Raw genomic sequence first — 15,969 nt, 5'->3', positions numbered from 1 at the left:
TCGGATTCTGGCAGAAGACAGGACGTTCTGGAGAAAATAGATCCGTAGAATCGCCGTGAATCGGAAACGACTCGACAGCACTTGATAATAATAATAATTCCTCTTTTCTGGGCCTAAGCTCTTTTACAATGACATCTAGTGGCTAAGTAAATATTATGTCCCATCAATGGGGCCATCAGGTCCAAACGTTAGCACTGCGCTGGACTGTTCTGTCGGTCTAGGAACGGCTGCGATGGATTGTCTCAGGCGGTGACGGAGAATTCACTCCATGCCTCGGAGGTGGGGTGTCCTGGGAGAGATGTGTCCATGGCGTCGCTCTGGGTCGGAGATGACTCGACGGCATAAGAGAAGACAAGAAGGATAGGAATAATAATGCTAACGACATTTAAGCACTTACTGTGTGTCAAGCACTGTTCTAAGTGCTGGGGTAGATAGAAATTAATCGGGTAGGACGGAGTCCCTGTCCCACTGGGGGCTCACTGTCTAAATAGGCGGGAGAACAGATATTGAATCCCTAAAGTCGAGGAAACTGAGGCAAAGAGTAGTTAAGTGACTAGGCCAATGTCAGAGAACAAGCAAGTGGCAGAGCCAGGATTAAAAATGAGGTGCTCTGACTTCTAGACCCCTGTTTTTTCCACTAAACCATGCTACCACCTATGCATTCCCTCGCAGGATTTAATACTCGTACTCGTCACATGGTAAGTGCTAAATAAATTCTCCCTCCACCAAGAGATATTTAATAATAATAATAATGTTGGTATTTGTAAAGTGCTTACTATGTGTAGAGCACTGTTCTAAGCTCTGGGGTAGGTACAGGGTAATCTGGTCGTCCCACGTGAGGCTCACAGTTAATCCCCATTTTACAGATGAGGTCACTGAGGCCCAGAGAAGTTAAGTGACTTGCCCACAGTCACATAGCTGACAAGTGGCAGAGCTGGGATTCGAACCCCTGACCTCTGACTCCCAAGCCCGGGCTCTTTCCACTGAGCCACACTGGTACCCTTCTCCAGGCAACTAGAGAGAAGCACTGTTGCCTAGTGGGTAAAGCAGGGCCCCGGGGATCGGAGGACTTAAATTCCAATCTCGACTCTGCCACCTCCCTGCTACGTGACCTTAGGCGAGTCATCTAACTTCTCTGCGCCTCATTTCCCTCAGCTGAAAATGGGGATTTAATAGCTGTAATTTGCCGGTGAGCCCCATGGGGGACAAGGCCTATATCTGGCCCGATTAACCGATTAACAGGGGCCCTCATCTGAAAAATGGGGATTCAATAGCTGTTCTCCCTCCTACTCAGACTGTAAGGTCCATGTGGGACAGGGATTGTGTCTGAGCAGTTTATCTTATATCTAACTCCAGTGCTAAGGACACTGCTTGACACATAGTAAGCACTTAACAAATACCACAGTTTAAGAAGCGGTTGTGTCTGTCACTCAACTGAGATGTCTGTGGCCTTACTTTGGGGAAGGTTTTGGCTCTGGGGGTTGCCCGGTGGCAGGACACGACTGCTGGCCTGAAAATAGCCAGTTCTGCCAGATCACCCCAACTTCACCCAAAAAGGGGCCTTGGGGAGCGTATTGGGGATGAATGCCCCTTCCTTGACGTTCCCATTATTCATTCATTCAATAGTATTTATTGAGCGCTTACTATGTGCAGAGCACTGTACTAAGCGCTTGGAATGAACAAGTCGGTCATTACCAAAATAAGTTTAAACTGAACCACTTTTTGTACTAGAGATAGCCCAGAATGTCCTCCTCTCAGAATCTCCAAGTGGGAAGCAAAAGTGCCATGAGTTTGGGACAAAAGCACCCCGACCTAGTAGATAGAGCCCAGGTCTGGAAATCGGGGGACCTGGTTTCCAATCCCGCCTCCACCACTTGGCTGTTACATAATCTTGGTTGAGCCACTTAATTTCTCTGTACCTCAATGTCCTCATCTGTAAAATGAGGATTAAAGCACTATTCTCCCTCTCCTTTAGCCTTTGAGCCCCACGTGGGACAGAGGCTTTGTCTGATCTGATTGTACTTTATCAACCTCTGAGCTGGGCACGTAGTGAGCACTTAATAAATGCCATAATTGTTGTCGTTATGGTCCAGGCCCCCGATATTGATAGTCTTATCAATTTACAGCTGGTGCGTTCCTGCTCTGAGGTGGGGCGCCGTGAACTGGGTGATGCCATCACCACAGAGGCCCTGATGGAAATCCAATATCGATTGAGTCCGAGAGAGAGATCCAGTAATCAGGGTGAAGTAGGACGACTACCCGGAATCCGTCTGTAATTCGCTGAAGCTGGTTCTGCTTCACCAGTTGGGGGGGATAAACTCTTGAGGAAGTTCGTGTGCAGTCGCATCGCTGTGTCTGTTCAGAACTGAGTCGCTCAGCCCCCGGGACCATGATGAGCTTGGTGGAGCAGTTTGGGAAGGTAGGACACCTACCTGAGCCCAAACGGATGTGGCCGGCTGACTTTGGATACGATGAGGGATGGGAGTCAGAAGGACCTAGGTTCTAATCCCGGCTCCTCCACTTGCCTGCTATGTGACCCTGGGCAAGTCTCTAACTCCTCCGTGCCTCGGTCACCTCATCTATAAAATGGAGATTAAGACTGTGAGCCCTATAATAACGATGGTATTTGTTGAGCGCTTACTATGTGTCAAGCGTCGGCTTCCTTCTCTCACCCTGATGCCGCTTCCCTACTATCCCTCCCCCGCCTTCCCTCTCCTTCCCCTCCTTTGAAGCCCATATCATCCGCCTCTACCACCCCCTCCAGATACTTATGGCCGTCATCTACCGCCCTTCTAGTCCCACCTCCGACTTCTTCAACCACCTCGACCCCTTTCTCACCTTCCTTCTCCCCTTCTCCCTGCCCACTCTGATCCTCGGAGACTTCAACATCCACATGGATGTACCCGGTGACTCCTCTGCCGCCCGCCTGCTATCGCTCCTCGACTCTGCCGACCTCCTGCTCCACCACACCTGCCCACTTACCGACTCGGTCACACCCTCGATCTCGTCGTCTCCTACCGCTGCACTATCTCCTCCCTCACCAACTCTGAAATCCCTCTCTCAGACCAAAATCTTCTCACCTGCCTCCTCTCTCACACTGTCTCCCCCTGCAAATCTGTACTGCTCCCCCACAGAGACCTCCGCTCTCTCGATCCCATCCATCTCTCCAAAAGCATCTCTCCCCACCTTGCCTCCCTATCCTCTCTTCCCACTCTCGACGATCAGGTTACCTCTCTCAACTCCACCCTCTCTACTCATCTCAACTCACTCGCCTCCCTTTCCCTCCGCCGCTCTCGCTCCACTAACCCATAGCCCTGGGTCTCTGCCTCTGTCCGCCTCCTTCGCTCTTATGCTCGAGATGCTGAGCACCAAGCACCAAGCCGACCTTATCCATTGCAAATTTATCCTTTCCTGCCTTAACTCTGCCCTCTCCTCCGCCAGGCAAAACTACTTTTCTTCCCTCACTGACGCCCATGACCGTCACCCCCGCCGATTGTTCCGGACCTCTAATTCTCTCCTCAGGCCCCCTGTTCCTCCCCCTCCCCCAACCCTCACCCACAACAATCTGGCCACCTACTTCATCACGAACATTAACACAGTCAGGTCTGAGCTACCCAAAGTCACCCTTCCCCCTTCTCCATCTCCCCCGCTCTCAACCCTCTCCTCTACTTTCCCATTCTTCCCTGCAGTATCTCCAGAGGAGATCTCCTCCCTCCTCGCAAGTGCCACCTCCTCCACCTGTGCTTCAGACCCCATTCCCGCTCACCTTATGAAAACCATCACCCCTTCCCTCCTCCCCTCCTTAACTTCTATCTTTAACCGCTCACTCTAAAATGGCTTCTTCCCCTTTGGCTTCAAACATGCCCATGTCTCCCCATCCTAAAAAAACCCTCTCTCTACCACACTTCCCCTTCCAGTTATCGCCCTATCTCCCTACTACATTTCCTTTCCAAGTTCCTAGGAAGAGTCGCCTACATTCGCTGCCTAGAATTCCTTAACTCCCATTCTCTCCTGGAACCCTTCCAATCTGGCTTCCATCCCCTACACTCTACCAAGACTGCTCTTTCAAAGGTCACCCATGACCACCTTCTTGCCAAAGCCAATGGCTCCTACTCTATCTTAATCCTCCTCGACCTCTCAGCTGTCTTTGACACTGTAAACCATCCCCTTCTCCTCCACACCTTGGCTTCATGGACTGCGTCCTCTCCTGGTTCTCCTCTTATCTTTCTGGCCGCTCATTCTCGGTTTCCTTCGTGGACTCCTCCTCCCTCTCCCATCCTCAAACTGTAGGGGTTCCTCAAGGGTCAGTTCTCGGCCCTCTGCTGTTCTTCATCTACACTCACTCCCTTGGTGAACTCATTCGCTCCCACAACTTCAGCTATCATCTCTATGCAGATGATGCAAATCTACATCTCCGCCCCTGTGCTGTCCCCCGCCCTTCAGGCTCGTATCTCCTCCTGCCTCCAGGACATCTCTACCTGGATGTCTGCCTGTCCCCTAAAACTCAACATGTTCAAAACTGAACTCCTTATCTTCCCTCCCAAGCCTTGTCCTCTTCCTGACTTCCCCGTCACTGCGGACGGTACGACCATCCTTCCCGTCTCTCAAGCCCGCAACCTTGGTGTCATCCTTGACTTGCCTCGCTCTCTCATTCACCCCACACATCCAATTGGTCACCAAAGCCTGCTGGTCTCACCTTTATAATATCGCCAAGATCCGCCCCTTTCCTCTCCATCCAAATGGCTACCTTACTGGTACAGGCTCTCATAATATCCCGGCTGGATTATTGTCAGTCTTTTCTCTGATCTCCCTTTCTCCTGCCTCTCCCCGCTCCAGTCTATTCTTCATTCTGCTGCCCGGATAATCTTCCTGCAGAAATGCTCTGGGCATGTCAGTCCCCTCCTTAAAAACCTCCAGTGGTTGCCTATCAACCTCCACACGAAATGAAAACTTCTCATTCTAGGCTTCGAGGCTCTCCATCACCTTGCCCCCTCTTACCTCACCTCCTTTTTCTCTTTCTATTGCCCACCCCGCACGGTCTGCTTCTCTGCCGCCCACCTCACCATCCCCCATTCTCACCTATCCCGCCGTCGACCTCTGGCCCACGTCCTCCTGCTGTCCTGGAATACCCTCCCTCCTCACCTCCGCCAAACTAACTCTCTTCCCCTCTTCAAAGCCCTACTGAGAGCTCACAACCTCCAAGAGGCCTTTCCAGACTGAGCTTCCCCTTTTCCCTCTGCTCCCTCTGCTGCCTCTGCCCCCCTCCTTCACCTCCCCTCTGCTAAGCCCCTTTTCCCCCTTTCCCTCTGCTCCTCCCCCTCTTCCTTCTTCTCCCCTCAGCACTGTGCTCATTTACTCACTTGTATATATCTTTATTACCCTATTTATTTTGTTAATGAGGTATACATCCCCTTGATTCTATTTATTGCTATCGTTTTTGTCTGTCTCCCCCGACTAGACTGTAAGCCCATCAATGGGCAGGGATTGTTTCTGTCTGTTGCCAAATTGTACATTTCAAGCGCTTAGTACAGTGCTCTGCACATAGTAAGCACTCAATAAATACTATTGAATGAATTGAATGAACAAATGTTGGGGTGGATACAAGCTAATCAGGTTGGATACAGTCCCTATCTGACATAGGGCTCAGAGTCTTAGTCCCCATTTAACAGATGAGATAACTGAGGCCCAGAGAAGGTAAGTGACATCTAGTTATTTATATTAATGTCTCTCTCCCCTTCTAGGCAGTGAGCTCACTGTGGGCAGGGAATGTGTCTGTTGTGATATTGTACTCTCCTAAGCTCTTAGTATGGTGCTTTGCACGCAGTAAGCGCTCAATAAATACGATTAAATGAATGAATGATTGAATAAACTTGCCCAAGGTCACACAGCTGTCAAGTGACAGAGCTAGGATTAGAACCCAGGTCCTTCTGACTCCCAGGCCCGAGCTGTATCCACTAGACCATTTTGCTTCCCCATGTGGGACATGGATTGTATCCAGTCTGATTGTATAGTGTGGAGTACAGTGCCTGGATCATTGTAAACACTTGAGAAATACCATGAAAAGAAAAAAGAAGTAGACACAAACAGCTATGTTAACCTTTATTCTCATCCCCATGACTGCCTCCAATCCTAAATGAACAAAAAAAGTCATTTCTTTGAGCCCACAAAGCTAACCCATGACTTTGCAGGAAGCAATGTAGAAGCTCGTAAACACCCCTCTGCATTAATTCTGCTCAAGTTTATGGCACCATCGGTCCACTGGACCTACATATTTGACTTTTGGACTTCGTTCGTTCTGTTAAAAGACAAATGTAATAGATTCAAATCCAGTCACATGAGAAACTCTATCCTCTCCTTTGCTGTTTACCCTATTAACTTAATAAATCTGTCGAGAGACATATCGGAGTCCAGTGGAAAGAGCGCAGGTCAAACGGCAAGAGGCTTAGCTTTGAGTTCCAGCTCTGCCGCTGACTCCCAGACTGTTGAAGAACAAATTGGCTTACTTCTAGGGGACTCAGTTTCCCTCTTCTTCCCTCGCCAAGAATACTGTGCAGTTAGAGTAAGGTAAAACTGCTGTTTGGTAAAAATGCTTTGAGTTTTTGGGAAGAAAGATGGGATTGGGGCAAGCTCATTGTGTGAGGGGAATGTGCCTACCAACTCTGTTATATTGTACTTCACAGATACCGTCATTATGATTACTCTCCCAACTGCTTAGTACAGTGCTCTGCACACAATAAGCGCTCAATAAATAGAATTGATTGATTGATTTTGTAGTGATGAACTCTGTTGGAGTGAGTGTGGCTTCGACGCGGTTAAACTGATTCCATTCCAGAACTTAACGTTTGACGTTCCGGAAGTTGCCCACGATACTGGTGGATCGTTTGTATGGGCCGAGCTCTTACTGATTCAAGGACTAGGACTGTAGTGTTTAGAATGAGTTCCGGGTCTCACAGCTGTACAGCGGGTTGGACAGCACCATCTTCATCTTGATCTGAAGCGTGATAATAATCGTAACTATGGTATTTGTTAAGCGCTTACTATATGCCAGGCACTGCACTAAATGCTGGGCATGTTGCCTCCACATTCTACTAGACCATCTCCCAGAGATCACACTACTTTTTTGGTTTCAAGTGTTCGGCTTGCATGTTTATCGATTCATGATTGGAGAGTGTGCGGTTTAATAAACAGAATTCTGGGATGGCATTTCATTCCACGATGATGGGGCTTGTTGCCCGCTCCGACCTCTGTGATAGCCAGCACGGTGGGGGACTTCAGAGTAAAGGTTGAGGATTAGCCTATCACTACAGGACATTTCAGCTGTCACAGGGTGGAACCGGCTGCTGAAGGTAGAGCCAGGAAAACTGTGTCCTGCTGAACCTGGTGGCTGGTAAGACTATGGACTGAGGAGCAGGGGGAATGTATCCGGTACATTGTGGCTTCTTTTATTTCCTTGCACGTTGGGTCACAAGGACACAGGTGGCCCGTGGCGATCCCCCAGGGTGCCAGTTGCTTCCCGGATAAAGGGGTGCGGAGTCGGGAACGATGCCCATTCTAGGCCTTGGGACTTGCAAAGGGGCCTGCCCTGTGTTGGTAGGGAGACTCTGGACTTAAGAGTACCCCAAAGTCCATCCCTAACCAGGCTGATGAAGATTTCCGTGGAGGAGCTCGGGGGCCCGCCCAGAAGGAGGGAGAATTTCTACCTGCAGATCGAGCCTGCTGCACGCCGATGGACGCCCTGGGACCCAGGAGCCGGCAGGGAAGGGACAAGTAGGGAAGCATCAGCAGGAGGGGTTGTCTTGGGATCCAGCCAGTGCAGTGTGCTTACCCAGGGGGCATTGTGCCCAGGCCCCAGGCCAGGAAGAATTCTTTCTCCAGGCCAAAAACTTACCTGGGGTTCTGGCAGGGCACAGGGGATATATGAGGAGCAACCATCTGGACGGACTAGTCCTCCTCCTTCCCGGTGGTACGAGCTGGCAGATATCTGGGGATGCAACCAACCACAGAGCTGCTCTTCCCAGGGACCGGTTGGGGAGGCATTCTCGCCCGCAGAGGGCCGCAGCGGGGACTGAGGCAGCAGCGGTCGCAACAAGGCGGTGGAAACGGGGTGCAGGTGAGTCTTGGGGGAAATGGCTTCAGAGGATGTTACCCCCTTCCCGGAGCAGCGAGCCTGAATGAAGCCAAAGCCCCAAGACAACCAGAGAAGAAGGTGACAGGAAGGAGACGAGGAGGGATTTCCGTCGCTCCTCGGTCAGTCCCCCAGTCTTCTCTGGGCCGGTGGCTTAATCTCCGCTAGGCCCCGGGCAATTTGAGGGGGATGGGAGGGACCAGTCTGGAGTTCAGACTGGTGGGTGGCGGGACTAGTCGCAGTGTCTTGAAACTTCGGACTTGAGATAAGCAAAGAAGAGAGCCAAGGCAGACCACCCCCACTCTCTTCCCCTCCTTCCTCCCAACCCGCCTCCCCGCTGCCTGGATCAGGGGCAGGGAAGCTGGTCCAAAGGACACGCTGTTGGGCATGAAAGCAGAAATGGACTCTCATGTGGCTCCTATTAGCCAAGGTCTTCCAGCTATAGGAATTAGAAGGCCTGGAGCCATATGGGAGAGTGGGAGGAGGAACAGAACAAGGGGGCTAGGACTTGAGTTAGGAAAGAAAAGGATGGTGGCGGACAGCATGAAGCAGTCTCTCTGGGAGAGATGATAAAAGAGATCTCTAACTGCGGTGGGGGGACCCCTCACAGACCCATCACAGACGCCGAGAAGCAGCATGGCCTAGCGGAAAGAGCACGGGCCTGGGAGGCAGAGGACCTGGGTCCTAATCCTGATCTGCCCCTCGTCTGCTGTCTAACGCTGGGCAAGTCACATAACTTCTCCGTGCCTCGGTTACCTCATCTGTAATATGGGGATTAAGACTGTGAGCCCACTGTGGACAGGGACTGGGTCCGATCCTATAGTCTTCTATCTACCCAATGCTAAGTACAGTGCCTGGCACATAGGGAGTGCTTAATAATACTGCTTAAAAAAATCCAATCTTCTCAAGCAGAGTCCAGGGAGAACAGAGGAGAGAACTCTAGAAGGGCTCTTGCTGATGCACAAAGCAGGGCGGGGGGGTAGAAAGAGCTACTGTCGTAGGAAAAGGGGCGTAGAAGGAGTAAGGGGTATATTGTTTCTTGGGGAGAAAGAGAAGGAGGAGAGAGTAGAGGCAGGGGTTAGGGAAGCAGCGTGGCTCAGTGGAAAGAGCCCGGGCTTGGGAGTCAGAGGTCATGGGTTCGAATCCCGACTCTGCCACTTGTCAGCTGTATGACTGTGGGCAAGTCACTTAACTTCTCTGTGCCTCAGTTACCTCATCTGTAAAATGGGGATGAAGACTGTGAGCCTCACCTGGGACGACCGGATTACCCTGTATCTACCCCAGTGCTTAGAACAGTGCTCTGCACATAGTAAGCGCTTAACAAATACCAACACTAACATTATTATTAATATAGGGGGAAATAATCACTATGATGTTGGTTAATCACCTACTATGGGCCAAGCTCTGTACTAAGCACTGGGATTATTATTTTTATTGGCAAGTGCTGCGGAGTCATTTTCTATTCAGAGAACTGGGATAGATACAAACTAATTAGGTCAGACCCAGTCTCTGCCCTCCCTCGAGTTTCACAGTCTAAAGAGGAGGAGGAACAGATCTTAAATCCCCATTTCTCAGATGAGGAAACTGAGGCACAGAGGAAGGGAAACGACTTGCCCGAGATCGTACGGCAGCCAAATGGTAGAGGTGGGATTAGACTCCTGATCTTCTGACAATCAGGCCTGTGCATTTTCCACTAGTGAAGGCTGCTTCTTAATGAGTGGAGATAACTGGACGGAGTTAGAAGAATCTTTGCATCGACGCAGAAAAAACTAACCAAGAGAGTAATGGTCACAGTAATGGTCTGATAGTGAATAGGTCACTGACCACAATGGTCGTCCTAAAGTTAAAGGTACTTTTTGCTCTGTGAACCTGAAGAAAGTAGAGCCTTTCTTCAGTTTGGGCCATCAATCAAGCATTCAATCAATCATTCGTATTTATTGAGTGCTTACTGCGTGCAGAACACTGTACTAAGCTCTTGGGAGAGCACGATATAACAGAGATATTCCCTGCCCACAAGGAGCTTACAATCTACAGGAGCAGGTATTGAATTCCCCTTTGACAGATAAAGAAAACAAAGCATGGACAAGTTAGTGATTTCCTCAATGTCTCGAAGCAGGCAAGGGGTGGAGTTGGGATTAGAGCCCTGGTCCTCTGACTCCCAGGCTCAGGCTTGTGCCGCACCAGAGGCCAGATTCCCGGGGCTGTTGTAGCACTGGACTCTTGATAACTAACTGGACTACTGGTAATGGGCAACAAAAACATTGGTTTCGTCTGTATGGGACAGTTCTGCAGATGTGTGTTTGACGGATGTGATCTGTTCTGCCCTGCACAGATTCATTTGTGAAACAGCATGGCCTACTGGCAAGAGCACGGGCCTGAGAGTCACAAGACCTGGGATCTAATCCCGTTTCCATCACTTGTCTGCTACGTGGCCTTGGACAAGTCACTTCACTTCTCTGGGCCTCACTACCTCATCAGTAAAATGGGGATTTAGACTGTGAACCCCATATGGGACAGGGACTATATCCAATCTGATGACCTTGTATCTACCCCAGTCCTTAGAACAGGGCTTGTCCTGTAGTAGGCTCTTAACAAATACCATCATAATAATGATTGAATAATCAATTAAATAATAATTATTAAATAATTCACAATTAAATAATTATTAAGTATTTTAAAATGACAATTTCCCCTGGGAAAATCCTGTCTGAAAATATTCTTGTCCTGGCTAGACATGGTTAAGTAGACCGGGGCTCTGTGAAGAACATTTTGTTCCAGACTGACATTCTCTTCTTCTTGTTTAGAGTCACACGCTACAGAGGAAAGAAGGAAGACTAGGTCTTCGGTAAGTATCGGGACTCTGTCACCGGGGATGTCTCGTCGACGAGCTTGGAAAGGATCACCTGACCTTTGACCTTTGGCAGTTTGGTGAGCAGCCAACCAGTTGAGGGGCACAGACAAAGGTTGGTAGCTAATACCAATGATGTGCCATTTTTGAAAGGCCCAAGATGGGACTCGGCAGGATGAAATTCAAAAACTGAGAAATAATCCTCTTCCAACTCTGTTGTATTGTAACTCTCCCAAGCACTTAGAACAAAGCTCTGCACACAGTAAGTGCTCATTAAATACCACTGACTGATTGATTCATCTTTCTGTATCCTTCCATGGTCACCCTCCTATTAGAACATTATAATAATAATAATGATAATTGTATTTGTTAACCACTTCCCGTGGGCCGAGCACTGTATTTAGCACTGGAGTAGATACAAGGTAATCAGGTTGGACACAGTCCCTGTCCTACCTGGGGCTCACGGTCTAAGAAGGAGGGAGGACAGGCATTGAATCTTCATTTTACAGATGAAGAAACTGAGAGCTAGAGAAGTTAAGGAACTCGCCCAAGGTCACACAGCAGGCAAAGGGTGGATGTGGGATTAGAACCCAGGATTTCTTCAGAGTGTTACTCTTTCGGTTGTTTGCAAATAAATGGCCATATGAACTCTTGAAATCACAGCTCCCTGCCTAAATAGAATGCTGAGAAGCAGCATGGCCTAGTGGAAAGAGCACGGGCTTGGGAGTCAGAGGATCTGGGTTCTAATTCCAACTCCACCACTTATCTGCTATGTGACTTTGGGCAAGTCATAACTTCTCTGTGCCTGAGTTACCTTATCTGTTATACTGGGTGAAGACCGTGAGTCCCAAATGGGACATGGACTGTGCTCAACCTGATTATCTTCTATCTACTCCAGAGCTTAGTACAGTGCCTGATACAGAGTAAAAGCTTAACAAATACCATTAAAAAAGGGCAAATTTGTTCACTGAGCAGTGAACTCTAATCTCCGATCAGAACTTAACAAATACATAACTGAATTTTGAGTGGCGCTCTGAATGGGAGCAAGAATAACGACCCTCACAAATGAGGTGAGCAGAATCAGACCACGAATTTCCAGATACTACAGAGTGGGAAATATTTGCATGGCACACTGAGAGAAAACATTTCAGGTTTCTTGTTGCAAAACATGGAATGGCAGTGAAAACATAAAAATCACTGAAACCAATCAATAAGTAGTATTTATCGAGCGCTATTATGTGCAGAATTCTGAACTAAGCTCTTGGGAGAGTATAATACAACATAGTTGATAGACAGAATTCCTGCTCACAAGGAGCTTACAATCTATAGGGAGAGACAGATATAAAAATAAATTAAACATAGGGGAAATGGTAGGGTATAAGAATTAAGAGTAGAAAAGTAGGTACATAAGTACAGAGGAGATACAGTGAGTATCATGTAAGCTCGTTTGCTAGATTGTAAGCTCATTGTGGGCAGGGAATGTGTCTGTTTATTGTTACACTGTACTTCCCTAAGTGTGTAGTACAGTGCTTTGCATAGTAAGTGCTCAGTAAATATGATTGAATTGACCTGAAGTGAATTAAGGGGTGAACAGTCAAGTTCATAATTGATGCAGAAGGGAATTAAAAGGTTTATTGAGGAAGGCCTCTTGGAGGATTTGTGATTTAAGGAGGGTTTAGAAGGTGGGAAGGCAGACTGTTGGCTGTGAAGTAGGAGGGAGTTCCAGCCCTGAGGGAGAATGTGGGCAAGGATTCAGTGGGGGGGATAGATGAGGTCGAGAATCAGAGAGTAGGTTGATATCAGAGGAGCGGATGTGCGGGCTAGGAGATCAACGAGGTTGGTAGGAGGGGGAAAGCTGTCTTAACGCTGATGGTAAGGAGTTTCTGTTTGATGTGGAGGTGGATGGGAGAACCCTGGATGTTTTTAAGGAGTGGGACGAATTGGACAGAAAAATGATGCGGGCAGCAAAGTGAAATACAGACTGGAGAGGTGAGAGACAGGACAAAGTTGGTGGATACATTCCATTTCATTTCCTTTTCTCTTGCTCCCTTCTGCATTGTCGTTGCACTTTGGATTCACACCCTTTATTCTCCCCCACCTCAGCCCCACAGAACTCATGTACATATCAGTAACTTGTTTAATTACATTAATGTCTGTCTCTCCTGCTAGACAGCTTGCTGAGGGCAGGGAAGGTGTCTACCAACTCTGTTATATTCCACCCTCTCAAGCTCTTAGTACAGGGCTCTTCACACAGTAAGCACTCGATAAATATAATCGATCGATTGATTGGGATTTTCAAATTGAGTGGAAGAAGGTTGGGGTACTGGGGAGAAAGAAAAAGAGAGAAAAAAAGGAGAGTATGGTGCATACCAACTCCTCTGTGCTCTCCCAAGCACTTGTGTACAGCTCTATGCGTGGTAAGTGCTCGATAAATACGATTGATTGATTGAGGGAAAGAGAGAGGACATACTTCTGAAGACACAACTGTTAGTCTGTTTAAAGGAAGTGGTTAATTACCCTAAGCATCGTTTGTCATTTTTATCATCTTCTGCCAACAATTTTTGTGTTTTTTCTCAGTATCATGGGGTTTGGAGACCCTGTGTTCAACTTATTTTTATCTCTATCAAGAAGAGCCTACCAAGGTGAACATATTGGTATCAACACAGAAAGTGTTATCATTTCCATCAATTCCTCCCTCTTTTTGCCCGACAGGGCCAGGTGTCTTGGAGATCAGGAGAAAATCCTGGCATATAGGAGAACCAGAGGGGGAAAGAAAGGTGCAGGATGAAGATAGAAGAGGAGAGGGTGTAACTCATTCCCTCCCCTCATCGTGTCCCCTCCCTCCATTCATTCATTCAATAGTATTTGTTGAGCGCTTACTATGTGCAGAACACTGTATTAAGCGCTTGGAATGGACAAATCGGTAACAGATAGAGACAGTCCCTTCCCTTTGTCGGGCTTACAGTCTAATCGGGGGAGACGGACAGACAAGAACAATAGCAATAAATAGAATCAAGGGGATGGACATCTCATTAAAACAATAGCAAATAAATAGAATCAAGGTGATGTACCTCTCATTGACAAAATAAATAGGGCAATGAAGATATATACAGTTAAGTGGATGAGTATAGTGCTGAGGGGAGGGGAAGGGAGAGGGGGAGGAGCAGAGGGAAAGGGAGGAAAAGACGACTTAGTTGAGGAGGGGTGGGGGGGGGGTAGAGGGTGAGCAGAGGGAGCAGAGGGAAAAGTTCTGTTTTAATTTAAGCTCATTTTCTCTGGTTTCTCTCTGGAGAAGTCAGTCAGCCTCTTCCTCACATGAAATCCATCCTAGATTTGAATCAATCAATAAATCAGTCAAACAGTGGTATTCATTAAGTGCTTATTGTCTGCAGAACATTGTACTAAGCACTTGGGAAAGTATAATAAAACAAGAGTTGGTAGAATCAGTCCCTACTCACAAGGCATTTAGTAGTCTATAGGGGAAGACAGATAATAAAGTAGATATAACTCTGCTGTGGGCAGGGAATGTGTCTGTTATATTGTTATATTGTACTCTCTCACATACTTAGTATAGTGCTCTGCACCCAGGAGGTGCTCGATAAATGATTGATTGACTGATTGACTGACTGATCATGGATAGGGGAAGCAGTGCTAAATCACTTTAAGCCTTCTCTAGTCTGAACAACCCTAATTCCTTTCATCTTCCCTCAGGCAACCTCAGGTGACCCTTAAAAATAATTTGTGCTGCGCTTTTCTGAAAGCCATCTGTTCCACGTCACACACTCGTCTTCTTTTCTTGCCCCAGAAACTATGGACATCGAAGACTACTTCTCCCGAATCGGCTACAAGGGTCTCCGAGGGAAACCGGACATGGAGACGTTAACGGCAATCTTACAGCTCCAGATCCGAGCCGTCCCCTTTGAGAACCTGAGCATCCACTGCGGAGAAGCCATAGAGCTGAACCTCGAGGCCATTTATCACAAGATAGTGAGGAAGAACCGGGGCGGGTGGTGCATGGAGCTCAACCAGCTTCTGTTTTGGGCTCTGACCACCATAGGCTATGAAGTCGCCATGCTGGCGGCGAAGGTGTACAGTGTCCCAGAAGAGAGGTACTGTGAGAAAGCATCTCATCTCCTGCTCCTGGTGACGGTTGAAGGTAAAGCCTACATAGTAGATAGCGGGTTTGGAATTGCCTTTTACCAAATGTGGCAGCCGATAGAGCTGGTTTCTGGAAAGGACCAGCCCCAATCTCCCGGCATCTTCCGTCTGACGGAAGATAATGGGACTTGGCACTTTGGTAAAGTAAACAGGAAATCATCCTCCACAAGACAAATGCTTTCTATTCTGGGGAAGAGAGATTACAGAAAAATCTACTCATTCACCCTCGAGCCTCACACCATAGAAGACTTCTGTTATGTGAACAAATATCTTCAGACCGCTCCAGAATCTGTATTTACCCAAAATTCCATCTGTTGCCTCCGGACCTTGGAGGGGTCGAGCACTTTAATTGGCTGGACCCTAATCACGGTGACATTCGATTATAAGGATGACACAGACCTGATGACATCCATGACTGTGAAAGATGAAGACATAGGGAAGATTCTGAGGGAAAAATTCAATATAGTTTTGGAGAGAAAGTTCGTACCGTGTTCTTCCAAGGCCATGACATTTTCAGATTAGGCGAAAGGTACATTTAAACTGGGAACCTGGTCAAAATCTAGTTTCAATAAATACCACTGATTGATTGATTGATATTCATAATCAGAGGTGAAGTCAAGCCTAAAAGAGTCTTATCCTGTAGCATCTGTACACAAAAGCAATAAAATAATAATCATAATAATAATGTTGGTCTTTGTTAAGCGCTTACTATGTGCAGAGCACTGTTCTAAGCGCTGGGGGTGATAGGGGGTAATCAGGTTGTCCCACGTGAGGCTCACAGTTAATCCCCATTTTACAGATGAGGTAACTGAGGCACAGAGAAGTTAAGTGACCTGCC

The 15,969-nt window shown here is 47.9% G+C and overlaps 1 protein-coding gene across 4 annotated transcripts; it reads left to right on the top strand.

Annotated features, from left to right (window-relative positions):
- Positions 1-6,392: 6,392 nt before the first annotated feature.
- On the top strand, positions 6,393-15,737 carry LOC100077007 (arylamine N-acetyltransferase, pineal gland isozyme NAT-10-like). 4 transcript variants are annotated; one of them, XM_001508252.3, is made up of 3 exons: positions 6,393-6,564; positions 10,930-10,970; positions 14,779-15,737. In XM_001508252.3, the coding sequence occupies exon 3, from the start codon at positions 14,784-14,786 to the stop codon at positions 15,651-15,653; it is 870 nt and encodes a 289-aa protein (XP_001508302.1). In that variant the 5' UTR covers positions 6,393-6,564; positions 10,930-10,970; positions 14,779-14,783; the 3' UTR covers positions 15,654-15,737. The 4 variants fall into 4 exon arrangements, with proteins under 4 accessions (XP_001508302.1, XP_007669835.1, XP_028930235.1 ...); XM_007671645.2 differs by having other exon boundaries at positions 10,930-11,088; XM_029074402.1 differs by lacking the exon at positions 6,393-6,564 and adding an exon at positions 7,580-8,110 and having other exon boundaries at positions 10,930-11,088.
- The last annotated feature ends 232 nt before the right edge of the window (positions 15,738-15,969 follow it).

Source organism: Ornithorhynchus anatinus, chromosome 11 (assembly GCF_004115215.2).
Source record: "Ornithorhynchus anatinus isolate Pmale09 chromosome 11, mOrnAna1.pri.v4, whole genome shotgun sequence".
Classification (NCBI taxonomy): Eukaryota; Metazoa; Chordata; class Mammalia; order Monotremata; family Ornithorhynchidae; genus Ornithorhynchus; species Ornithorhynchus anatinus.
Note: the sequence above shows the minus strand (reverse complement) of the source record. Positions and strands in the feature narration are given on the sequence as shown.

What these genes read in the sequence shown, in the direction of transcription:
- LOC100077007 (XM_001508252.3), top strand. Translation starts at nt 14,784, where the DNA reads ATGGACATCGAAGACTACTTCTCCCGAATCGGCTACAAGGGTCTCCGA.